Source organism: Hylobates moloch, unplaced genomic scaffold (genome assembly GCF_009828535.3).
Source record: "Hylobates moloch isolate HMO894 unplaced genomic scaffold, HMol_V3 SCAFFOLD_18, whole genome shotgun sequence".
Lineage (NCBI taxonomy): Eukaryota > Metazoa > Chordata > Mammalia > Primates > Hylobatidae > Hylobates > Hylobates moloch.
This window is the reverse complement of record NW_026652293.1, coordinates 39,092,904-39,120,328: the sequence shown is the minus strand read 5'-3', so window position 1 is coordinate 39,120,328 and position 27,425 is coordinate 39,092,904. Positions and strand designations below refer to the sequence as shown.

Sequence of the window (27,425 nt, the reverse complement as noted above, 5' to 3'; positions counted from 1 at the left end):
CTGGGACCTATATTAGAAGCTCACTGACCTCTGTGCAAGCCTGGCTGGGTCTCGGGAGCCTACAAGGAAAACTGAATATTCAGGCTTTGCCTGATGCCATTTGGAGGTCCCAGCCTCCTTGGGTTAAAAACTACATGGATCTGCATGGAATTTCTCACCCCACTAGCAGAATAAAGCTGGGAGGTGCCCCTGCATTTACTGAAGAGGAGATCATGTTCATTCCACCCACCTGAGTAGCTTGAATGTTCACATTTCCTTCTCTTAAGAGCTTCCAGACAACGGCCATGTCTTCATTGGTCTCTGCGGAAGCCAAGGGAGTGATCATTACGGCAGTGTAGCCAGCTTTGTTCTGATGGTCCACGTTGCAGACGCCTGCAAGAGAAGCAATGGATGCTGGAAAGGCTCCTGAGGGGCCAGGAGCCAGACTCCACTTCAGCCGTTTCAACAGGACACTGCTTGCTGGTTAGAAAGCCATGGACTAGAGCAATGCTTTCCACAGGTGGAGCCAGTGGTTTACATTTGTAGCAGCCTTTAAAGATGGTTACTTTTCTTTTCTTTTTTTTTTCTTTCTTTCTTTTTTTTTTTTGAGACGGAGTCTTGCTCTGTCACCCAGGCTGGAGTGCAGTGCGTGGCTCGATCTCGGCTCACTGCAACCTCCACCTCCCAGGTTCAAGCAATTCTGCTGCCTCAGCCTCCTGAGTAGCTGGGATTACAGGCATGCGCCACCATACCTGGCTAATTTTTTTGTATTTTTAGTAGAGACGGGGTTTCACCATGTTGGTCAGGCTGGTCCCGAACTCCTGACCTTGTGATCCACCCTCCTTGGCTTCCCAAAGTGCTGAGATTACAGGCACAAGCCACCGCACCCGGCCAGCTGGTTACTTTTCTTGACAAGTTTTCTGAGGATACCCAGCAAGGGAAGCCCACAACAAAGCCAGAGATGGCCAAAGGGCCAGTGGCCATGACTTCATCTCCTAAACTGGAGCACAAGATGTTATTCCCATTTTACAGATGAGGACACTGAGGGCCAGAGAAGTTACATTGTCCACTCATGTGAAGGTGAAGTGGGTCGGGAACACTCAGGTCTGTCCGGCTCTGGAGCTCATCCCTCACCTGCCCACATGCCTGGAATGCCACCATGGCTGTGTATTTTAGGTTTCACACTCACTAGCTCATGTTTGTGTATAACAAACTAATGGCTGTGTTTGTAGGTCCTTTCCAAGGGCCTAGGGGTCTACTGTGCCAAGTACCAGGAGGGTGAACAACACCATGGGATAAATGTGGGAAATCTTCTAGGAACAACCATCTCACTTGAAAAATAGAGGGAGAAAAAACTCCACAATTTTTATATTAAAACAATTAAGAATTACATTTCACAATACAATGAAAATCTGGCATTATTTGTTTATTTCTTTATTTTTCTTGAGACAAGGTCTCACTCTGTCACCCAGGCTGTGAGATTGCACCAGAGTGCAGTGGTGCAATCTCAGCTCACTGCAACTTCTGCCTCCTGGGTTCAAGTGACCCTCCTGCCTCAGCCTCTCGAGTAGCCTGTAGGTGCCCGCCACCATGCCTGGCTAATTTTTGTATTTTTAGTAGAGACAGAGTTTCACTGTATTGGCCAGTCTGGTCTCGAACTCCTGACCTCAAATGATCCACCCGCCTCGGCCTCCCAAAGTGCTGGGATTACAGGTGTGAGCCACTGTGCCCAGCCAAAAACCTGGCATTTTTTTGTTTGTTTTCAGACAGTCTCTCTCTGTCGCCCAGGCTGGAGTGCAGTGGCGCGATCTTGGCTCACTGCAACCTCTGCCTCCTGGGTTCAAGTGATTCTCTTGCCTCAGCCTCCTGAGTAGCTAGGACTACAGGCGTGCATCACCACGCTCAGTTGATTTTTTATTTTTTTAATGTATTTTTAGTAGAGATGGGGTTTCACCATGTTGGTCAGGCTGGTCTCGAACTCCTGACCTCAAGCAATCTGCCTGCCTCGGCCTCCCAAAGTGTCGGGATTATTACAGGCATGAGCCACCGTGCCTGATCAAACCTGGCATTTTTTTTTTTTTTTTTTTTTTTTTGAGACGGAGTCTCACTCTGTCACCAGGCTGGAGTGCAGTGGCACGATCTTGGTTCACTGCAACTTCCATCTCCTGGGTTCAAGTGATTCTCCTGCCTCAGCCTCCTGAGTAGCTGGGATTACAGGCGCACGCCACCACGCCCGGCTAATTTTTGTATTTTCTAGTAGAGACCGGGTTTCACCATGTTGGTCAGGCTGGTCTCAAACTCCTGACCTCGTGATCCACCCACCTCGGCCTCCCAAAGTGCTGGGATTACAGGCATGAGCCACCGCGCCTAGCCAAACCTGACATATTTTTAAGACTAAGTAGTAAATGAGAATTTTAAAGAAAGTCCTGCTTTGTAGCCCTGGGGATATGTATCCATATTCCTCCCCACCTAAGGAGAGGTAGGGGATCATCAGGCATAGACTGATACCTGTTATGTAAATGACCCCACCTCTCAAGGGCGATGGGAAAACCAAACGTCTTTGTACTGTTGCTTATCTGAAAAAATTATGTTGCTTTTTTTGTTTGTTTGTTTGTTTGATAGGATCTTGCTCTGTTGCCCAGGCTGGTGTGCAGTGGGGCGATCATGACTCACTGCAGCCTAACCTCCTGGGTTCAAGCAATCCTTCCTTATATAGCTCCTTTGGGCAATAGAAAAACAATTACACGTAATCAAGCCACTTAGCCTTTCTTAGCATTTCCTCCTCTATAAAATGGGGATAACAACACAACCTAGCTCACAGGTGAAATTTATTGAGTTTATTTATCTATTTGTTTATTGAGACAGAGTCTGACTCTGTTGCCCAGGCTGAGGGTGAGTGCAGTGGCATGATCTCACTATAAGCTCTGCCTCCCGGGCTTAAGTGATCCTCCCACCTCAGCCTCCTGAGTAGCTGGGACTACAGGTGCATGTCACCATGCCTGGCTAGTTCTTTGTGTTTTTTATAGAAACAGGGTTTCACTATGTTGCCCAGACTGGTCTCAAACTCTTGGGCTCAAGCCATCCACCCACTTTGGCCTCCCAAAATGCTAAGATTACAGGCATGAGTCACTATGCCCAGCCTAATATATTTAAAGCACTTAGAACAAGCTTGTCCAACCAACGGCCTGTGGGCCACTTATGGCCCAGGACAGCTTTGAATGTGGCCCAACACAAATTCATAAAGTTTCTTAAAGCATTATTTTTAGCTCATCGGCTATCATTAGTGTTGGTGTATTTTATGTGTGGCCCAAGACAATTCTTCTTCTTCCAATGTGACCCAGGGAAGCCAAAGATTGGACACTCCTGACTTAGAATCATGCCTAGTACACAGTAAACACTCAGTAAGAGTTCACTGTTATTACTATTATTGTCCAGAATGATATTCTCATAAGGTTTAGGTATTCATTGTAAAAATATGGTTTATGAAAAAATGTCAGCTAGGGCTATTTGCAAGTTCTGTGCAAGTGGAAAAAAGCAACATTTGTTTGATATTCCCTCCACCCCACAATTTTTCTTTTCTTTTCTTTTTTTTTTCTAGATGGAGTTTCACTCTTGTTGCCCAGGCTGGAATGCAATGCTGCTATCTCAGCTCACTGCAATCTCCGCCTCCCAGGTTTAAGCAATTTTCCTGCCTCAGCCTCCCGAATAGCTGGGATTACAGGCATGAGCCATCATGCCCCACTAATTTTTGTAGTTTTAGTAGAGACGGGGTTTCTCCATGTTGGTCAGGTTGGTCTCGAACTCTCGACCTCAGGTGATCCGCCCACCTAGGCCTCCGAAAGTGCTGGGATTACAGGCATGAGCCGCCGTGCCTGGCTACCCCATAATTTTTCAAACAATTTTTTCAGAAGTATGCCATGATAATACCAGGCCGTCAGTGGAGACAGAGGCATCAGTCTGCCTCATTTATCAGCAGTTTTCCCTCAAGCTCCTTGGACCACTGCCATGAGCCAGCAGGTGATGGAAGCTAAATAACAACTCCATACATCACCTCATAGCTCTGTCCTGATACAGAAGTGAACATTTGCACTGCCTTACTAATAACTTTTTTATTTCTACCCCTTGATTATTTTATGTTTGCTTTTAAGATGTGTAAAGGAGCCTCAGCTTATCAGTTCTCTTTTATCTCTTCAGAAACATGATTTTTAGCTCAGTAGAATGAGGTCTGACACCTGCTCAGGGGCTCAGGAAAGGGACTAGGAGGGGCTAAGGACCCAGGATTTTATTTATTTATTTATTATTTTTGAGATGGAGTCTCACTCCGTTGCCCAGGTTGGAGTGCAGTGGTGTGATCTTGGCTCACTGTAACCTCTGCCTCCTGGGTTCAAGCGATTCTCCTGCCTCAGCCTCCCAAGTAGCTGGGATTACAGGCATGCACCACCACGCCCGGCTAGTTTTTGTATTTTTAGTAGAGATGGGGTTTCGCCATGTTGGCCAGGATGATCTTGAACTCCTAACCTCAGGTGATCTGCCTGCCTTGGCTTCTCAAAGTGCTAGGATTACAGGTGTGAGCCACTGCATCCTGCCGGGACCCAGGACTTTACAGAAGATGCTTCAGAGCAGCCATCAGGCAGCAAAGCTAACTCTCCCTGGAGATGACAGAGGAGCAAGGCTCTCGACAGAGCATCCTCTGACTCAATAAGCCCTGCAAGGGCATTTGGCAAAATAAAGGACGGATCACTTGGGGCTGAGCTGGCAGAGGTGCACTCTGGCTCTATTCTCAATAGTGAGTCACTTCTGTACAGCCCTTTACAGTTTGTAATTTTTCTTTTCTGATGAGTCACTTCTGTACAGCCCTTTAGAGTTTGTAATTTTTTTTTTTCTGGATGCTTAACAACTGCTTCTAAGGACCCTCCAGGTTTGGGAGTGTGACAGATCTGTCATCCTCAACATCCCTTCTACAGATGAGAGAAAGTAACGACTCTCTCAACCCATTCTCCCCAACCCCCTTCTTACTTTACCTTTATGGCTATTTAGCTATTTCACTATGTTGAAGGGAAAAGTTTCCAAACCACTTTGAGGTCGATGAGTATTAAGTGAATTCTTAGCATCAGCAGATATTTATACCACTCAAATTTTAGTTGTCTCTTCTCTGTCCTGGCCTGGCCCACCCAGAAACTTCTAACAGGCTACAAGACTGTGAGCTACCTAAAGACAAGGGCCGTATGTTACCGGTCTTTGGATTCTTCATGCCCATAATGAATGTTCCCAAAGTCTCAGTGTCCCAGAAGCATAGATAGGGTAGTATAAAAAGCCCAGATTATGAGACTGATCGATCTTGGTTTGAATTCTGGATTAGCTTCTTATAGGCTCTGTGACCTTGACTGCATTACCTGACATTTCTGAGCCTCAGTTTCCTCACTTGGAAAAGGCAATCAAGATCTGCTTCACAATTCCTGCAAGGATTGTACATGACAGTGTATATGTATATCACACTAAGCCCAGTGTCTGGGATGAGGATGACACTGAAAAAGCAGTAGCTGCTTTATTCACATTCTACACTGATGGCCCCTAACATTGAATACAGTAACAGACACAGAGCCATGCCCCATTTAATTATGTGCCTTTCTCAATTGATCTACCATTTTGATGGTATCCATGCATCCATGAAGAACTGAAATCAATAACATCAGCTCATTGTTAGCTATAATTTAATCTTTTGATGATGTGAAAATCAGAAACAATTTCAGGCTGTCATTATGTACATTGCCTTTCCCATTCAGCTGAAGAGACTCAAAGCAGCTTAGCAGAATTTTGAAGACTTGGAAGTTTACTGGAATTTAACCTAGCTCCCAAAAGTCATCCATCGCTCATTCATTTAACAGACGTTTTCACTCAACACCTGCTAGGAACCAGGAACTGGTCTAGGTGTTAGGGAAACAGATAAGACAGACAGGAGCCCATTTTGAGTGAATTAACATTCTGTTGGGTAGAAATGAAAAGCAAAGAGTGTCTCAAGAAAGAAAGAGGTTCTCCCTTAGAGAGAGGTGGGGGTAGCCACTTTAGACAGAGGCACCAGGAAGACTTCTGAGGAGGTGACATTGGGACTGTGACTTGAATGACGAGAAGGAGCCAGTCACAAGAAGAGCCTCAGGGGGAAGAGTCCAGGTAGAAGGCAAATACAAAAATCCCAGGAGGGAATGACCTTGGTGAGTGAGGCCAGCGTGGCTGGAGTGGAGGGAAGGAGGAGAGCGTGGCGGCAGCAGAGACAGCCCAGGCAGGTGGGAGCCAGGGCAGGCGGGGTCCCAAAGGCCAGGCTGAAGAGGCCGCCTCTCACGCTAAGAGCAATAGGAGGCCACAGGAGGGATTTTAGCCAGACAGGACCCAAGTTGGGGAAAGCCGTTGGATCCTAAATTCAGACTTTTGATGTTCATTTAAATTCCCACCTCAGGCCTCCTAAAAGAAGAGTTATGCTCTACCTCCTAGATGACAGACATGAAAAGAGCAATAGGACCGACTTTTCTTTTTTTTTTTTTTTTCCAGGTCTTGCTCTGTCACTCACGCTGCAGTGCAGTGGTGCGATCATGGCTCACTGCAGCCTCAGCTTCCTGGGTTCAAGCGATCCTCCCACCTCAGCCTCCCGAGTAGCTGGGACCACAGGCGTGTGCCACCACGCCTGGCTAATCTTCGTATTTTTGGTAGAGATGCGGTTTTACCACGTTGTTCAGGCTGGTCTTGAACCTCTGAGCTTAAGCGGTCCACCCGCCTCAGCCTCCCAAAGTGCTGGGATTATAGGCATGAGTCACTGCACCTGGCCCAGTATTGACTTTAAACCCCGGTAGCAAACTTAGCTATTGGGTGATCTAGGGCAAGTTTGCTGACTTTTCTGAATGTCACTTTCATGGTCTACAAAGAGGGATAATCATCCTATTCTAATAATAAATTTTTATCATTAAATGAAATAATTATATTCATTATTATATAAATTATATTTTTATTTATTTATTTATATAAATTATATTATATAAATTATTTATTATATAAATTTATTTATTTATATAAATTTTATTTATATAAATTTATATAAATTATATTTATATAAATTTATATAAATTATATTTATAATTATAAAGACAATATAATTTATAATTATAAAGACAATATAATTTATAATTAATAAATTATTAATAATTAATATTTATAATATAATAAACTTAAATTATATTTAGCAGGTGCTAAATACTTAGCAGAAGGCCACATCTGTGGGGATCATTTGGGGTTTTATACCTCTTGTACGTACCCTGCTAGACAGCCCCATACAGCCTTCCTAAACTCATAGATGACATTTGACCGAGGCCCATGCACTTTTGCTCAGCCTCATCACGCACCTGTCTTTGATTGACTGTTAACTACCCCTTTCCAGTCTGTAACGCTGACCCTACTCACACTTTCCTGAGGAGATCAAGGCCATCTGAGGCCAGTGGCCTCCACCTCCCTGCTCTCCTCAACATCTCTCTGCACTGTTAACCACTTTCTCGTTTTTTTGCTTCCATCTCAGAGAAATGAATAGCCCAGCGTCTTGCCTCGGCTGCCCTCACCTGCCTCTGCTGTGGTGTCCAGGCTTTCCCAGCTCCTCCCAGACCTTGCTTTGCCAAGTGGCTTCTCTCTTTTGTATCTTTCACCTTTCTTCTTCTCTCTGTCTTTGATTCTGTCAGTCTCTATCTCTCTTCCTTTTTCTCTCCCTCTCTCTCTTTTTCTGCCTGTCTCTGTCTCTCATTCTCTTCCTCTCCATCTCTCTGTGTGTCTCTCTGTCTCTCATTCCCTGTCTCCGTCCCCCACCTTATCTGTTCCTCTTCTTTCCTGGATTCTTCTTCTCAGTCAAAAAATATGTTCAGAGCTCCTTTCCCCAAACAAACACAGAAAACCAACTCTCCATAGGCTCTCCCGCCTCCTTCAGCCAAGACACTCCATCGCTGCCTTCCCCAAGCCTGTCGCTTTGCTCCTTCCACTCTGCTAGCTGGTTTCCTCCCAACATGCCCCTAAAGCAGCTGTCTCCAAAGTCACCAGTGGCACTCCCTGTCCCCTCCATTTGCCAAACCCAGGCATCATCCTTCAGGGACCCTGCAGAATCTGACACAGTTGACAATCTTTGTTTTTCACGGGCTGTTCTTCCCCATCAGCTACAATCCTCTTATTTCTTCTAGTTATCACACGACTCTGCCTAGGTCTCCTCCACTGGCGTGCTCTCTCTCTCTCTGCACAGGATAACCAAGAGCAAAAGAGGCCTCCTCTCCTAAAGGCCTCATTGCATGTGCTCTGGCTGGCCCCACCCAAAGCTCTGTTGCCCTTTCATTTTGTATCTGGAATTCTCAATAGCCTTTGCACATCTCCACAGAGATCACCCATTAGAAACTAAAAATCTGCCCCAAACTGAATTATCCTTTCTGCTTCCTCCACATTTGGTCCTTCTCCTCCTGCAGCCCACTGTCTTCTCAACCATCCAGGCTTGACAGAAAGCTCCAACTCACCTCACCAGTCGGGCACTACCTTCCCAATGGCTTTTTTTTTTTTTTTTTCTTTTGAGACAGGGTCTCACTCTGTTGTGCAGGCTGGAGTGCAGTGGCACTATCTCGGCTCACTGAAACCTCCACCCACCCCATGCTCAAGCGATTCTCCTGCTTCAGCATCCTGAGTAGCTAGGATTACAGGCATGCGTCACTACCACCCAGCTAATTTTTGTATTTTTAATAGAGACAGGGTTTCACCATGTTGGCCAGGCTGGTCTTGAATTTCTGACCTCAAATGATCCACCTGCTTCGGCCTCCCAAAGTGCTGGGATTACAGGCATGAGCCACCGTGCCCAGCCTTTTTTTTTTTTTTTTTTTTTTTTTTTTGAGATAGAGTTTTGCTCTGTTGCTGGAGCTCTGTTGCTCTGGAGGCTGGAGTGCAGTGGCGTGATCTCGGCTCACTGCAACCTCCGCCTCCTGGGTTCAAGCGATTCTCCTGCCTTAGCACCCATAGTAGCTGAGATTACAGGTGCACGCCACCATGCCCAGCTAATTTTTTTTTTTTTTTGTATTTTTAGTAGAGACAGGGTTTTGCCATGTTGGCCAGGCTGGTCTTGAACTCCTGACCTCAAGTAATCTGCCTGCCTCAGCCTCCCAAAGTGCTGGGATTACAGGCGTGAGCCACCATGCCTGACCTCCCAATGGCTTTTTGCTGTTTGGTTCCTACCATCCTCACCTATTAAAGCCCTCACTACCTCTCTGTGGACCTCTGCAATGGCCTCCTGTCTGCCCTGCCACCTCCTCTCCTGCTCCCTTCACTAACCCACCCCTACTGTCAAATGACTCTTTTAGAGAATTACCCTGGTTATGGAGTTTCCTACAAAAAAACCTGCACTGACTTCCTGGGACCTTCCAAGCAGGGTTCAGCCTGGCACCCCAGGTCCTCCATTTCTCCATGTGGTGGCTCCAACTCACCCTTCCAACCTTAACTCCCATCCCATCCAAACTAGAAGCTTTCTGGTCTCCAGGCATTTTTCCCTGTCTAACCTCCATGGAGTTCCTTCTGCCCGGAAGACTGCCTGCCTGCTGGAGCCCTACCTGCTCCAGTGCACCTTTGCCACTCCCTAAACTAGACACGCTCTCATTTCAGTTCCTAAATCACATTCTCTATCTCTCTTTCATGAGCCACCATCCAGCTCCATCCCAATTGCTAGGCTGTGAGCTGCCAGGAAGCAGAGGGCTCACCTGGCTCACCTTTGCATCCCTGGTAGTAGCCAGTATGGATCTCATGTGTAGTGAATAAATATCTGATGAAAGATGAATGAATCAAGTTGAGTCAAATTGGTCAAATGGAGCCATGACCTTTGTTAAAAAGCATCTTCTGAAGATGGGAAAATGCCATTTTCCCTAGAGGCAGTATGGTATATAGCTCTGGAGGTGGACAGACTGAGTATAAAACCTGACTCTACCCTTGACCAACACTGTAACCTGAGCAAGTTTTATAACTCTTGAGACTCAGTTTCCTTAGCTGCAACATGAGAACAATACCCACATCACAGGAATGCTGTGAAGAACAAACGAGGCAAACACAGGCAAAGTGGTCTAGTCCAGTTCCTGGAACACAGAGGGAACTTTCAACAGTGAAGCATTTCCTTGCCAGAAAGAAATGTGGTACAAGAATTGCCCTTCAAGTCATTCTATCAAAAAGACACCTGCATTTATATGCTATCACAGCACAATTCACAACGGCAAAGACATGGAATCAACCTAAATGCCCATCAACCGATGAGTGGATAAGGAAAATGTTATCTATATATAAAATAAATATATAATATATACATACATATACATATAATACAATGTTATATATACATGTATGCACAGACACACATAAATACATTCCACAGAATACTACTCAGCCAGGAAAAAGAACAAAACAATGTCTTTTGCAGCAATTTGGATGGAACTGGAGGCCATTATTCTAAGTGAAGTAACTCAAGAATTGAACACCAAATACTGCATGTTCTCATTATAAGTGGGAGCTAAGCCACAGGTACACGAAGACATACAGAGTGGCATAATGGACAATTCTACCACAGAGTCAGAAGAGGGGAGGGCAGAAGGCAGTGAGGAAAAGCTGCCTATTGGGTACCACGTACACTGTTTGGGTGATGGGTATACTACAAGACCAGACTTCACCACTGTACAATTCATCCATGTAACCAAAGACCACTTGTACCTTTAAAGCTATTGAAATTTTTGAGAAAAATTTTAAAAATTGCCCTGCTCTTCAAGGAGGGACCCAGATTGTATGAATGCAACCACTTCTGACCTGTCTCCAGCAGCAGCTTCGCGATGGAGAAGTTGGAGTGGGACACGCTGTAGTGAAGGGCCGTGTTCCCGTTGCGATCGGCCAAGTTGACAAGCAGCTTCAGGAAGTGTGGGGAGTGAGGCTGGACCTCGCGGAGGTAGGAGGCCACCACGGCAGGGCTAGACGACTTCCGGCTGGAGACGCGGAACCACTCTTGACTGACGGTGTTCAAGCTTTGCCTCTGGAACCGCAAAACAGACCGATTCCAAGAGGTTCCCCGGCCAGCAAGAGTTCCTCCCTTACACAAGGAAAGGCAGCTTTGGCCTCTGTCCCTTCGGCTCCCTCCAGCTTGCCATGTGATTTATTCCTGAAGGGCTCAGAGCTGGTGGGGTTAGGAACGCAGCAACATACTTTGTACTTGTGCGATCAGCCCCCTCTGGGAGTGGAAAGGAAGACCGGGAGGACGGCCTAGTAACCAGCAACAAGGCACTTAACTGGAAAAAGTTTGAGTCTGCAGGAAGTTTAGCTCACACCCCTGGTATGCGCACAATTACAAAGGCCCTCTCCTTCCCCCTCACCCAGCTAGCCCACACTGACCTTGCCCCAGACTACTAGGACACCTGCGTGTGTTTAATAGGCATAGCTGGAAAATCGAAATATCTTACTAATGGGAAACATGAGTGCGAAGGCAAACAACATCCCCATTTATGCTTGAAATAAAACCCAAACAGGTGTGCTTGACGTGTTTGGCTTTTAAGCTTTGCAAGGACCTTGAGAATAAATGGTTTAAGAACCCATGGCAGGACCCTTGCTATCTGCAGCATTCAGCTCCTCTGGGACCATGAACGAGAAGAGTTCCAGAGCCAATGACATCAACTCTGTGTGTGATATGAGCTCAGTGTTTAAAGGGTATTTACCTAATGGGGAGGAGAAGCTATTGAGAAGTGATTATGATAAATGATTTCATACTCATGCCGGGAAGAGTCCTAGACTTGGGAGTCACTGAATCGATGTGACACAGTTTAATCCCTGGCTCGGCCGGGCATGGCAGCTCAAACCTGTAATCCCAACACTTTGGGAGGCCAAGGCGGGCATATCACCTGAGGTCGGGAGTTCAAGACCAGCCTGACCAACATGGAGAAACCATGTCTCTACTAAAAATACAAAATTATCCGGGCATGGTGGCGCATGCCTGTAATCCCAGCTACTCAGGAGGCTGAGGCAGGAGAATCGCTTGAACCTGGGAGGTGGAGGTTGCGTGTGAGTGCACCACTGCACTCCAGCCTGGGCAACAAGAGCGAAACTCCGTCTCAAATTAAAAAATAAATAAATAAAAATAAAAATAAATAAAAATCCCTGGCTCAGCTGTGGGACCTGGGAAGTCATATAACCTTTCTGATCCTTACTTGTCCTATTATAAAATGGGAGTAAGAGGGGGCTGGCCCCTTACCTTCCATGGCCGTACAGAGTGAGGTCCTTACACACCTGCTTCTTCCTCTAAGGTGGGGGCAAGGGAGACAGTATCCGGTGCTGTGATCCTAACATGGGTGTGGTGCCCGGCTTGCATATCCTCTGATCACTTTTCTAGGGCAGAATCAGCGGAATCTTTTGTGGCTGAAACACTTTTATAAATCAGAGTATCTCCTTTACCCATGGGATCTTCAAGAAAATCTGGAGAAAGATCCTAATATTAAGGAACACAGGGGTGGATTTTGTTTTTTGTTTTTGTTCGTTTGGTTGGTTGCTTTCTTTTGAGACAGTCTCGCTCTGTGGCCCAGGCTGGAGTGCAGTTGCATGTTCTCAGCTTGCTGCGACCTCCACCTCCTGGGTTCAAGCAATTCTCCTGCCTCAGCCTCCCAAGTAGCTGGGATTACAGGCGCAGGCCACCACACCCAGCTAATTTTTGTATTTTAGTAGAGACAGGGTTTTGCCATGTTGGCCAGCCTGGGCTTGAACTCCTGACCTCAGGTGATCCATCCATCTCGGCCTCCCAAAGTGCTGGGATTACAGGCATGAGCCACTGCGCCCAGCTGAGTGGTGGATTTTGAATGAAGAGCTAAGAAAGACCTTAGTTCAATAATTCAATTAAGAATAAGTGACAGGAGTTTTGATCAACATCCGCATCACATATTGGTTCTTTTTTTTTTTTTCTCTTTCTCTGTTTTTGTGACAGGATCTCACTCCAGCGCTAAGGCTGGAGTGTAGTGGTGCAATCACAGCTCACTGCAGCCTCAACCTCTGGGGCTCAGGTGATTCTCCCACCTCAGCCTCTGAGTAGCTGGGACTACAGGCGCGTGCCACCACGCCAGGCTAATTTTTTGTAATTTTTTATAGAGACAGGGTTTTGCCATATTGCCCAGGCTGGTCTCAAACTCCTGGGCTCAAGTGATCCACCTGCCTTGGCCTCCCAAAGTACTGGGATTACAGGCGTGAGACACTGGCCCTGGCCCTACGTATTGGTTCTTTAGGGAACAACTATTTGCCAAATCAGCTAAGATAAAATAACAAAAACGAGTTGGGTAAGAAATAAACACTGATGAATTGATCGTTTTTACTTCTAGGGCTCTTTTGCAAAGGAGAGCAAAATGGCTTTTAAAAACGCTTACGGGTTATTCCACCATGGGTCTTACAGCTGCTCTCATAACTTGGGAAAATGTGTCTGTGCCAATATCCCTTGATTAAAAGTAGAATCACTATGTGTTTAAATCTCTGTAAGCCATGAAGGTGTGAAGGAGCAAATGCGTATTTTTTTGTTTTCAGTCTCTTGACCCAGAGGTACACTTCAAGAAAAACAGTAATGACTACAGAATTAAACGTCAGGGTTTGAGAGGAATGCAGACATGCCACCCCCACCTTCATTTTATTGATGAAGAAACACAGAGGCCCTGAGCATCGAACTGACTCGCCCAATATCTCACAGATGAGGGTCCTGGGAATAGAACCTTCAGTTCCCATTCTACATGCTTTTCACACTCTGCCCACAGTCCTCTCAAACCACAGGGCCATCGTGAGCCTAAGCCACAGAGTTTGATGACAGACACTCATGGTGCATTGCCTAATGACACGTGGGAAGTGCCTCTGAGACCCCGGCCTGCTTTGTTGTGCATATCCACGGGCTCCACTTCCTCAGCGTGACCCATCACTTCAGACAGCCGTGCTTGGGTAAAGGAGAGAACACCCAGAGGAAATGGGCCCTGGCCTGCATACTCACACCACTGCCTCACACTGTGCACTCACACCACTCACACCACTCACACCACTGCACACTCACACCACTGCCTCACACTGTGCACCGTACACTCACACCACTGCACACTCACACCACTGCCTCACACTGTGCACTGTACACTCACACCACTCACACCACTGCACACTCACACCACTGCCTCACACTGTGCACCGTACACTCACACTACTCACACCACTGCACACTCACACCACTGCCTCACACTGTGCACTGTATACTCACACCACTCACACCACTGCACACTCACACCACTGCCTCACACTGCACTGTACACTCACACCACTGTATTCACACCACTGCCTCACACTGCACACTCACACCACTCACATCGCTGCACACTCACATCGCTGCCTCACATAGCACACTCACATCATTCACATCACTGCACACCCATACTACTGCCTCACATTGTAAACTGCATACTCACACCACTGCACACTCACACCACTGCCTGCCTCACACCACTGAATGGGACCAAAGTCACCCTGGCAGAGCTAACGTCTTAAACAGAAGGGAAATCTTTACATGACAATGAAAAATTAGAGTACCAAGAGCTGGTCCGTGGTGGTCCCAGTTTCTGGCAGATGCTGGCTCAGTGCCCGGCATGCATTAAGAAATTCTTCTGAGGGTTTATATCTAAATAAAACAAATATATATACACATATTTATATAATCATTCTTCATGTTGATAAACAAGACTTTCACTCTCCTCCTCTTTCACATCTCAGCAGCTCAAAAATCCAAACTGGGCAACTGCCCTAGGAGGGGGCGAGCTTCAGAAATCTGGAGTGACCACGGTGTGTGCCGGTGTGACTTGGCTTCTGAACACTTCTGAAGATGAGCCAAGTGTGTTGCCCATTTAATCCTGCTTTTGCCAGGGGCTGGGGCCGATAAGCAAAGCATTTAGGTGCGGGTCGTGGTAGGGGGTGGTGGACAGGCCCGACTGCGTTTCCTGGCATGCTGGGAAGGGGAGGCCTGTCTTTCTGACTTTGGACCAAACATTTTCTGCCTGGGTGACTGGAAAAAAAAAAATCAAAGAATCCAATCCATACCAGAAAATTTCTTCAGGTTATTCTTCCATGAAGGACACCATAAGTACTAGCAGAGTCAGTAATATGAGACTCGTTGAAGCTGGGGTGTCCACAGTGACAAGCACTCTTCCCGTGTTGGTCTGAAGGCAGCCTCAACACCAAGAGGCCTCAGGTGAGGCTTAAGGGCGCTGGACACAAAGAAGCCGACTCACTTGGCCCATCCTTATCGTGCTGCCACGTTGGAGCAGCCGTGACCTGGGTGACAATCGGCTCCCGTTCACTGTTTACCATTCCTCCAGCAGCCAGGTTGGAGATGGTGATAGTGATGATAATGATAATAACCGTCTTGTTTCTACCACTTACTGAGAGCCTACTATGTGGGAGGCGCTGTGATAGGCATTTACTTGCTTTTTCTCATGTAGTTCTCAATCAAACCTATCAGGTTGCTATTATGCACATTTGACAGATGAGGAAACTGAGGCAACCACAGCTCAAGGACTTTGCCTAAAGTAACACTGTGGCAGAGGCAGGAATTGAGTCCAGGTATGCCTGACTCCAAAGGCAGTGCTCTTCTTTTCCTCCCGTATGACCTCCCATCACTTTACTTTTATTATTTCTTCTTAAAAAAATAATATTTTAACTAAAATAGAGACAGAGTCTTGCTCTGTTGCCCAGGCTGGGCTTGAACTCCTAACCTCAAGGGATCCTCCCACCTCAGCCTTTCAAAGTGCTGGGATTACAGCTGTAAGCCATGTGCCTGGCTGCTCCCATCACTTTAAAAGACACATCACTGGCCAGGTGCGGTGGCTCACGCCTGTAATCCCAGCACTTTGGGAGGCCGAGGCGGGTGGATCACGAGGTCAGGCGTTCAAGATCAGCCTGGCCAACATAGTGAAACCCCGTCTCTACTAAAAATACAAAAAAATAGCTGGGGATGGTGGTGAGCGCCTGTAGTCCCAGCTACCCGGGAGGCTGAGGCAGGAGAATCACTTGAACCCGAGAGGCAGAGGTTGCAGTGAGCTGAGATTGCACCACTTCACTCCAGTCCGGGCAACAGTGCAAGACTCCATCTCAAAAAAAAAAAAAAAAAGACACATCACTTTAAAGGCCAGCATGGTCAACAGGACAGGCAGAAAAGCTTATGGGTAACAATGAGAAGGACTGAGGCTGGGGTCCCTGCTCTGCTAGCCGCGTCCCCGCACTTCCCTAAGTCTCTGTTTCCACAACTGTAGAGTGGGGAGGTCACAATAACTTCCGCCCTGCAGGACTGTTGGAAGTGGTATATAGGATAATACTTGTAAAGTCCTTCACAGTTTCAGCGCTAGGTAAATGTTGACTTTACAGGTAGATATCGGCTGTGACAGTACATCCCACGAAAGCAGGAGCCATATATCTACTTCATTCAACCAGTGCACAGTGTGGGCATGAAACAGAGACTTAAACAACACTGGCAAATGGATGGGTACATGAATGAACAAAATGATCGCATGAACGGGTAGATATACGCCCTTGACCTTTTTCAGAGGAACAAGTGCCCGCATTTGTGTCCATTTGCTCACCTCTCGGCCTTGGAGTAGGGGACTTCTTCCCCAGGCCCACTTTCCTGGGCAGCATGGCAGGTGCCCTCGGGGATGCCCTGCCCAGCCTCGCAGGTGAGGTGGGCATCTTTGACGTGCTTGTGATCTGGGCCGTCACACTTCTTCTCAGCCTCGCTGTCAGACAAGTCCTCTGGGGAGCTGTCCTCACCGCTGGTCTCCTCACTTGAGGTGGTCTCATACCTGGGTAGGAAACAAAGATCACTCGTCCTGTCTTTCCTGCCCAGTAACCGTGTCAACACCAGTGAGAGCTGGGTGGGCCTCGAGTAACACTCTGCAGCTTGCTAATCTCCTCCCCCACTCTCTACACCTGCCGGCAGGGTGACAGGCTCCCAGGAATCTTAGTGTCAGAAAGACATGCAGTAAAGGGCCCTGGCTCTGGTGCAGAGAAGCTATTTGGGGAGACTCAATTAACTGTGCTTATTGTCAAAATAATTAACTGTGCTCATTGCAGCAAACCCACAAGCAGCCTGTCCCCTCATTGGCTGATGCATTCGGTGATCTAGACAGGCCATCCAACGTTCTCATGGAAGCATTTGCTTGTGGAATCCTAATGTTAGGTCCGGAGAGGGGCCCAACTCCAGCCAAAACATCCCCACCCCCACCCTGAGTTCGCCAAGTTGCCTGCAAATCTTCACAACTCTGGGTGAGACCGAGACCTCCCTTCAGCCTGCTCCAGCCCAGCTTGCACCTGGCAAGGCACGAACTCCTCCACACCTACATCCAGTGCTCCGTGGGATACCCCAACACAGCACCTACCTGTCTTTGCTGCAGCCTGTTTGAACTATTGCTTGGAGCAGCAAAAAGGAGAGCACAGGCCACTTGACTCGTGGCCCTCTTTCCTGGTAGTGACCCTTACGTTCAATCATAAGTGACTCTGTTGAGTTGGCAGACCAGAGGCCATGGAGGAAAGTCCTGGAAGATTTATTGACTCCTCTACTGATATTCAACAGGAGATCCCTAATGGGGAATGCTGGTGGTAAGATGCTTTCAGGTTCTTGGGCCATTGGACACAGCCACAGGGACTGGTGGCCATGGCCTCCATTGAACCCCCTAAGGACCCTTCTCTGAATGGTGGCCTCTACACAAAGTCCCTGTGCTCAATGGATTTGCAAACTGAGTCTGCTCCCTGGTGTGCTTGCATTCTGTCTTACTTAAACCCCAGACATTTCTTCCTCTATTATGCATGGAACAACCTTTCATGTTAGTGATTAAGAGAGTGGAGGGCATATTACATTTACCAAACAGTGCTCATCTTGGAACTGCTTGCATAAAAACTTTGCCTGGAAGTTCACTTATTCATTCAACAGGAATTTATTGAGCACCTACTGTATGCCAGGCGCAGTTCTAAATCCTATACCAAAGTCCCTGCCCTGGTGGAGCTTATATTCTAGAAGGTAGAGTCTGAAAATGAACATGTAAACAAATATTATATTCAGGTAGTGATAAAAACAATGAATAAAATTTTAAAAAAGGAGCCATGGGATAGAAGAATAAGAGGAGTGGCTACTTTAATTAGAGCAGAAGTTCCTAACCTTAGTGGTACACTAGAATCATTTGAGGGTATTTAGAACTCCCAGTATGTGGACTGCACCCAGACTAATTAAACCAGAGTGTTCAGGGAAAGGACCCAGACACTGGGATGTTTTAAAAGCTCCTGTGGGGTTTCCAGCGTGTAACGAAGGCTAAGAATCACTGTACTGGAGTAACAAATGCTGAGGAATGTCCAGGAGAGGAGGCCTTTAGCAAGGAAACAGCAAGTGCCAGGGCCCTGAGATGGGCCTGACCTCAGCCCGTTGGAGGGAGGGAAGGCACGGCAGTGGCAAGGGCTAAGGCTGGGCAGAGCCATGATTTGGTTCTTCCACGTTTGGATGCAGACTGGGGACCATTGGGGGCATTTAAGCTGGGGAGAGACATGACCTACACTAGGCTTTGAGATTAGGCTGATTCTCCCTTTCTGTACATGAATTGTGAAAGCACACGATCCCGTGTCAGATGTTAGTGGAAGTGGGAACAGTAACTCTCCTGTGACACCCAGTTCATCATTTTTTTTTTCTTTTCTTTTCCTTTTCTTTTTTTTTTAACTCAGGCTTCAGGGTTTGGGCTTCCACAGCATCCTGTGCTTCCTCGCCTAACAGAACTTATCTCAGCACATCAGCATTTCATCTTTACTTCTGTTATCTGTGAGCTAAAGGCAGGGACCTTTATTTATTTGACTTTTTAATCTCCACGACCGAGCGCACTGTTGGCATTTAATAAATGTTTGTTGAATGACTGATTTAGAAAATATTCTAAATCAAACATTCAATTCTATAGAATATATAAGGTTTTGTTCATGTTCTAAGTCAATAGTCTAGTTGTTTTTCTTCATCCCCAAACAGTTGGGTTTGGCTTGCAGGAAGTTAAAGAAAGAAAAAAATTAAATGGACGAAATTTGAAGTTCCACGAATTAACAGAATTTGTACTAGTTTCAGTTTTATGGTTCAGGTTAAATGTCTTCCTCTAAGGGCCCGTATACCCCCAAAACTCCCAGAAGCCACCTGGAGTCCTGGCCCCGGGGAAGACCAAAGCCAAGACATATTAAAAGCAGAGGTTTCAACAGACCACCACAGCTGGCAAGAAGCCAAATGCATGCAAACCCGAGATGGAGTTTTAAAGGGCCATTGAAATTAATTCCCTTGAAGAGGAATGAAAACCAGATGCCTCCCGCTAGGAAAAGAGAGTGCAAAGGACAATAGCAGGAGAGGTAGCAAGAAAGGCAGTCTGAGCTTCACAAGCGATGCTTACCCACCGTTAACCCCAACAAACTGAAGGTTCTTTTTGGTCCCATTACCTCCTGCACGGAAGCCATAGTCTTTCTTTTTCATTATGGATTTAAGGCTGGTCGACGGGGAGATCTCTAGGCAGACACAACATCACAGGTTAGAATGATCTTGGGGATGCATGGGAATGTAGCAAAACCAGGATATTGCTTTGAGGGGACAAGGGTTGCAGGTGTGTGGAGAGGTAAAGAGGGACAGGGAAGCAGATCATGTAAGTCAATGTTTTGGGGACCTGTTGGAGGAGCCTTGCTTTCTGCTCAATGTCGGGAGAACTGTCTCTGTTAACAACGCCCCTCTAGGTGAGCATGAAGAACCATGTGGCGTAGGTGCCATTGTTGTCCCTGTCTTACAGCTGGGAAATCTGAGGCCCAGACTTGCTCAGTGAATGGCAGTGCAGGAGCAGAACGTAGGCCTCTGGACTCATGGTCTAGCACCCACTTCTGCTCAAGGGCACCTCAGTTGTCCTTCCTGGCTCACAAGTGCATATTGACACTAGGGTTGTGGGGGTGGTGATGACACCGTGCTCACAGTAGATACGCGAGCAAGGACACAGATCTTGCATTGTGCTCAACAGGACGGGAGGCGGCTCCCAACGGGGAATGCTAGAGCTAGCACCGAAACAATGAGAAAGCAGCCAAAGTGTGATTTGTGGCAGCAAGCAGACTCGCATGCTGCTCCGCAAAGCAAAATGTGGTTCCACTTTACCCAACAGTGAAGAGGGTTTGATCTGTTACAACAGGAAGTGCTGCTCAGCCGAAGGGCCCATTTCCATATGTGAGCAGCACTCAATCTCCTGCCCCTGTACACACACACGCATGTACACACACACATGCATGCAGAGAAAATATTCAGTGAACTATACCAGATATCAATATAATGCTCCTCCAAAACCAGGCTAGAGAAAACCTCTACTGTGCAAGAACCAGAGAGGAACACAGGAATGCAAAAGCCCAGGAAGAGGTCTGGGGTCCACGCAGCAGGGCCATTCTTGGCCCCAGACACTGCCTTTGCACAACGCAAATGAGAACAGCCCCCTCTGGGTGGATGTGGTGCTGCAGCGCAAGGCTTGGCAAATGGAGTGTGGGCTGGCTTTCAACTCTCATTTGCCCTGCCTGGCTGGCATCTTTGTGCCCTGTGCTATCCATACAGCTGTAGTCAGTGGCCCCACAGTCAGACCCAACCTTAGAGCAAAGGCAGGAGTAGAGGTTCTGAGCCTCCACTGTCACACACATCAGTTTTCATTCCACTGGGTTCCCGGAAGTACTAAACTCTTTTTTTCTTTTTTTTTTGAGATGGAGTCTCCCTCTGTCACCCAGGCTGGAGTGCAGTGGTGTGATCTCGGCTCACTGCAACCTCCACCTCCTGGGTTCAAGCGATTCTCCTGCCTCAGCCTCCCAAGTAGCTGGGATTATAGGCGCCCGCCACCACGCCCCGCTAATTTTTGTATTTTTAATAGAGATAGGGTTTTGCCATGTTGACCAGGCTGGTCTTGAACTCCTGATCTCAAGAGATCTGCCCACCTCTGCCTCCCAAAGTGCTGGGATTACAGGCCTGAGCCACTGCTCCCAGCTGCTAAAATCTTTTTAAAAACTCATTAATATAATTGAAAACCTTGTTCCCTCTGCCTCATCGTGTGAAGGAGAAATGGCTCCCTGTCTCAGGCCCCTATATTGATGGTATTTACCCATCAGCGGGGATGAGGAGGAGGCCGGCGGCTCCTTGGGTGGGGGAGCCTGGGCCGAGTAGGCCGACAGCAGCAGGTTGAGGGAGCTCAGCAGCTGGCTCTGGATGCTGCTGAGCTTGGAGGCCGGCTGCTTGATGGCGCTGGCCAGCTCCGGGTACCCGTGCTCTAGGCAGTTCCACTGCTCCTGCAGGAGCTCCTGGATCTTCTTCACGTACTGCCCAATAGTGGCATCCGTTGGCGAGCTCGGTGGCCTTCCCGGGTGCTCCTTCCCTGGGAGATTGGAACAGGCCTCCTCCCTCCCTGCTGGGGGAGTCTTTCTCTCGCTGCCCCACAGAAAGCCTCCTGCTCCCCTGGTTCCTCCCTGAGGGCCTTCTTCCTGTTCAGTGCCTGCTTCTTCAATCCTGAGTTCAGTGGAGAGGAAGCTATGTACAGAGGGGGTAAGGACCTGCTTGGGTCCCTGTGGCAGTGACAGCTGGGGCAGAAGCACATGTTCTGCTGGGCTCTGATTCCCTTGTTTGTGACCATCTGGCCCCCGTAGGAGGCCATTCTCCTCTCCTCGGTGCCCCCAGGTTTCAGACTCAATGCTGCCTAGAAGGTTGACTTCAATGCCCTTGTCACACGACTCGCTGGTCAAGAGTCCATGGACAGGGTCAGTATTCACCATGGCGTCCGTCTGGCCCTGAGTGTCTTTGGCGTTCTCTTGGCGAAACCGTCCTTCCAGTTGGGCTACAGTGAACTCCAGCTCTCGAATTCTTTGCTCCCTAGCCTTGACTTCCTCTTCCTGCTGCTGGAGGGCAGCTCTGACCTGCGCCAGTTCCTCGGTTCTTCCAGACAACTCTCCCTCCAGGGCAAAGACCTGCTGTTTCAGGCTAGAGATGCTGCCTGGATCCACCCTAGCAAGGCCCAGGCTTTCCTCCGTTACCCTGATGCCAATGCTTCTCACGTCCACCTCTACAGGTGGCGGGGGTGGAATCTCGCTGATATTGAGCTCGATTTCTTCCAGGAGGAGCTCATTGTCAGGGATGGGTGATGGCAGAGGTGGAGGGCTTGGTGTAGGGGAGCCAGGGGTGAACACCACCTCTGCTTCTGTGGCTTTGTGTTCATCTTCCTTGTCCTCTAGAACTATAAGCGCATTCTGGAATGAGAAAGGAGGGCCTGGGAGAGGGAGGTGATTTGGAGCCTTCACCGTGCCCTCTGGAGGCTCAGCTCCCTCCTGGACCAGCCCCGGAATCCGAGTTGATGCTTGTGGGCTGGAGCTGTGGAAACCTGCCAGTCCTTCTGCGGGGCCAAAGGTGCCATCACAGACACTGCCTTCACCCTGAAAGGGAGGGAGGGCAGGAGGGGCGGGGGGCCCCAGACTCAGGCCTGGCTCCTCAGAAGCCCTGCTGTGCAGCAGCGTGGCAGGCATGCTGGATGCTCTCAAGAGCTGGGGCCGTCCACTCCCAAGGGTGAGCTCGGCATCCTCTGGCTCAGCAGCTTCCAACTGCCTGGTGGCCTCTGCCAACAGGGCCCTCCTGTGGTAGTTCACCTCGCTCCCGCTGGTTGAGGCCTGGGGGGCATTACCAAGCAGCAGTGACTGGTTTTGCTCCTGTGTCCCAAGTGATGCCTTCATTGGCACCACGGGGGACCAGTTTTGGAGGGGTGGGGCTGCAGGAGGGCGAGCCCCGCCGTCAGGAAGGCTGAAGTTTCGGGGCAGAGTGCTAAACTTGGCCTGTTTGGCCCTTCTGTGGATAGGAATTCTTTTGATGGTGTTTCCCTTCTCGATGTCATCCACATACTTGAGGAAGTCCAGGTCTAAATGAAAGCCATATGGGGTCTCCACAGAGTAAGGGTGGCTCTTCGGAGGGTCTTTCTCTTCATCCACCTGAGAGGACTGGTCTTTGGCTGGGAGACATAAGATAAGTTAAAAAAAAAAAAAAAAGCACAAAGTTAATTACGCATTTCAGGGCGACGAGGCCTAATATCTCTGATTTTAACTTAACACTATCACATGAGACTTCTCCTAAATGTTCTAGCCTCTAAATTATGCTGAGATGCTCAGTCTTTTTGGCTGTATTGGGAAATCATCTTATTAAATCAACGTGTACTTAGCCAATGTCTGCAAGGAAACAGGGAGAGGGAATGGTTTCCAATTTGCAGTATGTCATCTGGGTTTCTACTGGGGAATCTGCCTGCAGACCAGCAAAACAAAATGGTCTCATACTGCTTTTCTGGGTTTGAATCATATAATTGCTGAACTGAAGTGGCCAGGAATTTGCCAAATCAGGGTACTAATTGGCAATTACGGATATGGAAGGGTTTAAAGGATAAGATACACAAGTGGCTCAGCAGTACAAAAGAAATCTGCAAAAACAACCCTAACTTGCATGACTCAAATTGGTAGGAGTAAGTCTTGCTAAAGCTGGAGGTATCAACGAGTTATGCCGTTTACATTATTTAAGCTTGTGCAGATGCCTGCGCCTCAGGTATGCACAGATTAGAGAGAGCTGGAACAAGTAATCATCCACGGCCTACGCTCTTTGCATCTGAAAACTGCCTAGTGCTTAACAAACACGAAATTCACTTTCATAAACCCATGCCAAGTAAGAAAATACCTCCTTTGGCCAGGAACTCAATGAAGAAAGAAAGAGAGAAAGAGAGGGAGAGGGAGGCAGGGAGGGAGGAAGGAAGAAAGGAAGGAAGGAAGGAAGGAAGGAAGGAAGGAAGGAAGGAAGGATGGAAGGAAGGAAGGAAGGGAAGGGAAGGGGAAGGGGAAGGGGAAGGGGAAGGGAAAGGAAAGGAAGGGAAGGAAGGAAGAGAGAAAGAAAGAAATCTCATTTTTCACACACTGGATAAAAGGTGGTAACAGGGCCAATTAATGTCAAAAGGGACATTGGTATCCATCCTCCCAGAAGAATGGGACTTGACTTCCCAGGGGAACCCAGACCCTGGGGGGCCATGATGATGAGAAAGTTCTCCATTACGCCAAGGTTCCAGGATCTCCTTGCAGCATCCACCTGTTGACTCCAACAGAGGACACTGGAAACAAGCCAGTCCTTCGACTGTCTGCATCCATAGGGGCCTGTTGCGAAGCAACCTCTTCTTCAGGTTCAATAGTCTTTGTTTCTTCAATATTCCTCATGTGACACCCCTAATTACCTCTGTGACATTCTGCTAAACAGGCTCTGAAAATACTGAGCTCAGGAGAGAACACTAATGGAGAGTGCAGAGGTTCAGAATACAGATTCTGGAGCCTGGTCTAGATCTCTGCTGTGTGATCTTGGGGAAGTTACTTAGCCTTCCTATGTCTCATCATCTGTAAATTGGGAATAGTAACAGGTAAAATAAGATTATTGTGAGGATGGTCGGGTGCGGTGGCTCACACTTGTAATCCCAGCTCTTTGGGAGGCCGAGGCAGGTGGATCACTTGAGGTCAGGAGTTCGAGACCAGCCTGGCCAACATGGTGAAACCCCATCCCTACTAAAAATACAAAAAGTTAGCCAGGCATGGTGGCAGGCACCTGTAATCCCAGCTACTCAGGAGGCTGAGGCGGGAGAATTGCTTGAACCCGGGAGGCGAAGGTTGCAGTGAGCCGAGATCGCACCATTGTACTCCAGCCTGGGCAACAATAGCAAAACTCCATCTCAAAAAACAAACAAAAAAAGAGATTATTGTGAGGACAAGTTAATTAATAATAAAGTACTTGGGACAATGCCTCTCACATGATAAACATTCAGTTTATCTTTGTGGAATCCCAAAATATAGACAACGGAAGCCCCATAACGGAAAGTGACTTATATGACTCACTGCTGGTCTCCACAAACATGTTGTGACTGGTTGATTGCTTGGTTTTAAGGGTAGTAGGCCCTAGGTTAAAATTACAAAATAGCTGTGATTCAATTCACTTACCTCAACCACCTCTTTATTGAGCACCTATGTGCTAAGCTAGACCCTAAGGACACCAAGATGAATCAGGTTCAGCCTCTGCCTTCAAAGGATTTATGGTGAGGCAGGAGAGACACGAACACAACAATGCAGTGAAATAAGGAGAGTAACAGATGCATGCTTATGGTACACGCTTCTTCCCTGACTTATTTTTCTAGTTTCTGCAGAATTATTTTTTTCGGACTTGGAAAACAATTTTTCCTAGGTAGGAGAGGGATGAGTTTACACAAAAGTGACATAAGACTGGGTGATAAATGAACAAATAGGGACTTGCCAGGAGAACAAAAGAGTAAAAGACATTGTAGCAATTTATCTTTAAGATGACCACCACTAATTCCTACCCCCTTTGGACAAGCAAGCTCATTTTATATTTAAAGGTGGAGTCTACAATTCCAGGCCTTTGAATACGGGCTGGCCTGTGACTGATTTAACCAAAAGAATATGGCAGATGCTCAGAGATCTTGAAGGCTAGGTCATAAAAAGCCCCATAGCTTCCACCTGGGTCTCTTACAATGTACACTCATTGGGAAGCCAGCTGCCATGTAAGAAGTCCACCTTTCCTGAGACTGCCATGTTGTGAGGAAGCCCAAACAGCCCCACAGAAAGGTCAAGTGGAGAGAGGGAAGGAAATGCCCAGCCAGCCCCAAGCAGTTCCAGTCATGCTAGCCCAGATGCCACGCATGAGTAAAAAAGTCTTCATCCTTCATCTGACTTTAACTACAGGAGGGACCCCAAGTGAGAATCACTGAACTGAGCCTGTATTAATAATAAATTATTGTATTAAGCCACCAAGTTTTGGGATGGCTTGTTATGCAGCAACAGATAGCCAAGACAGAAAATCTAGATCTCCACAGAGAATGTGCAAAGGGATGGAGGGTGAAATCACACAGTATTTCAAAGTTCTATAAATGCAGCTGATATGGCCAGTACTTAAAACATGGTAGAGAACGATAAAATTGGAAAGGACAGCAACAGCCAGATCATGGAGCAACTTGTATGCACGCAAACAAGCCTTGACTTTACGCTCTAGGTCATGGGAGTCACTGAAGGGTTTTAAACAAGGGAGTGACTTGGTTGAATGTGATTTCAAAAACAGCATCTTGCCAAGGATTAACAGAAAGGCAAACCAGAGGCTCCAAGATCAGCTGGGAGGCTGCTGACATGGTTAAGGTGAGAGGAGCTCAAGGTAATGGAGGGAAAGGGACAGGTTTAAAAAAGTTGCAAATGGTGGCATTTCCTGGGGCACATTTTCTTTCTTTCTTTTTTTTTTTTTTTCTTTGAGATGGAATTTCGCTCTTGTTGCCCAGGCTGGAGTGCAACGGTGCAATCTTGGCTCATTGCAACCTCCGCCTCCCAGGTTCAAGTGATTCTCCAACCTCAGCCTCCTGAGTAGCTGGGATTACAGGTGCGTGCCACCATGCCTGGCTATTTTTTTTGTATTTTTAGTAGAAAGGGGGTTTCACCATTTTGGCCAGGCTGGTCTTGAACTCCTGACCTCAGGTGATCTGCCTGCCTTGGCTTCCCAAAGTGCTGGGATTACAGGCATGAGCCACCACGCCCGGCTGACCCACACAATTTTTTTTTAACCAACTTGCTCCCCCACCTTCTCATCCCCTCGCAAAGAAACACACTGGCAATATAAGATATTGCTCTCCATTAGTTTTCCAAGTTGCACTGGCTGTACTCTTAGACCTACTGGTCTGCTCAACAGCCCCCCAGATTATAAGGACAGGCCAAACAGAGAAGAGATATTTATCTAAAGTTAAGTAGAGAGCAGATTTATGACCTAGAAGGCAAAGAGCTCTCCTAAAGGAGAGGCTGCATTATTTATCTGCTTATTGCCTCAATTCACTAGAAATGCACCGATTTGCCCAACGGCCTCTAGGCACAGGTCCAGAGCACAAATACAATCATAGCATAAAATAAGAAATAGCAGATTCAAAGGCAGAATCTTCCACAAGGGAGAGGAGGGCAAGTGAGGCTGAGCAGCTACCAAGGATGACAGGTTTAATAGCAGGTTTAATAGGTGCTTTCCTAAGCTAGCACACACACACACACACACACATACACACACACACACACACACACACAAACACACACACACGGTGATCCATCATGCTGCCTTGCCTGCCACCTGCCACTCTGCATTCCTTCTTTTTCTCCCAGCACAAGAGGAATGCTGAGCTTTGATGAGGGAGTTTGAGCTGATACGCTGAGAGACTACCCTCACATGCGGCTCTGCTCCTATTCATTCTACCTGGTGACAGGTATGTGGGAGCTCAGAATTCCAGGCACTGGGCCAGGGTGAGAATCAGTTAGGAAAA

General features: G+C 47.5%; 1 protein-coding gene across 2 annotated transcripts in view; it reads right to left on the bottom strand.

Moving 5' to 3' along the window:
• The window catches only part of KANK4 (KN motif and ankyrin repeat domains 4), a 91,252-nt gene that overhangs the window by 16,704 nt on the left and 47,123 nt on the right, over positions 1–27,425 (bottom strand). Inside the window, exons 3-8 of one of the 2 annotated variants that reach the window (XM_032137212.2) lie at positions 21,177–23,060; positions 19,458–19,569; positions 16,635–16,853; positions 14,593–14,680; positions 10,819–11,038; positions 230–372 (exon numbers count right to left, since the gene is read on the bottom strand). In XM_032137212.2, the coding sequence (XP_031993103.1) occupies positions 230–372; positions 10,819–11,038; positions 14,593–14,680; positions 16,635–16,853; positions 19,458–19,569; positions 21,177–23,060 (2,666 nt within the window). The remainder of the gene's footprint in view (positions 1–229; positions 373–10,818; positions 11,039–14,592; positions 14,681–16,634; positions 16,854–19,457; positions 19,570–21,176; positions 23,061–27,425) is intronic. The other variant, XM_032137213.2, reaches the window with a different exon arrangement.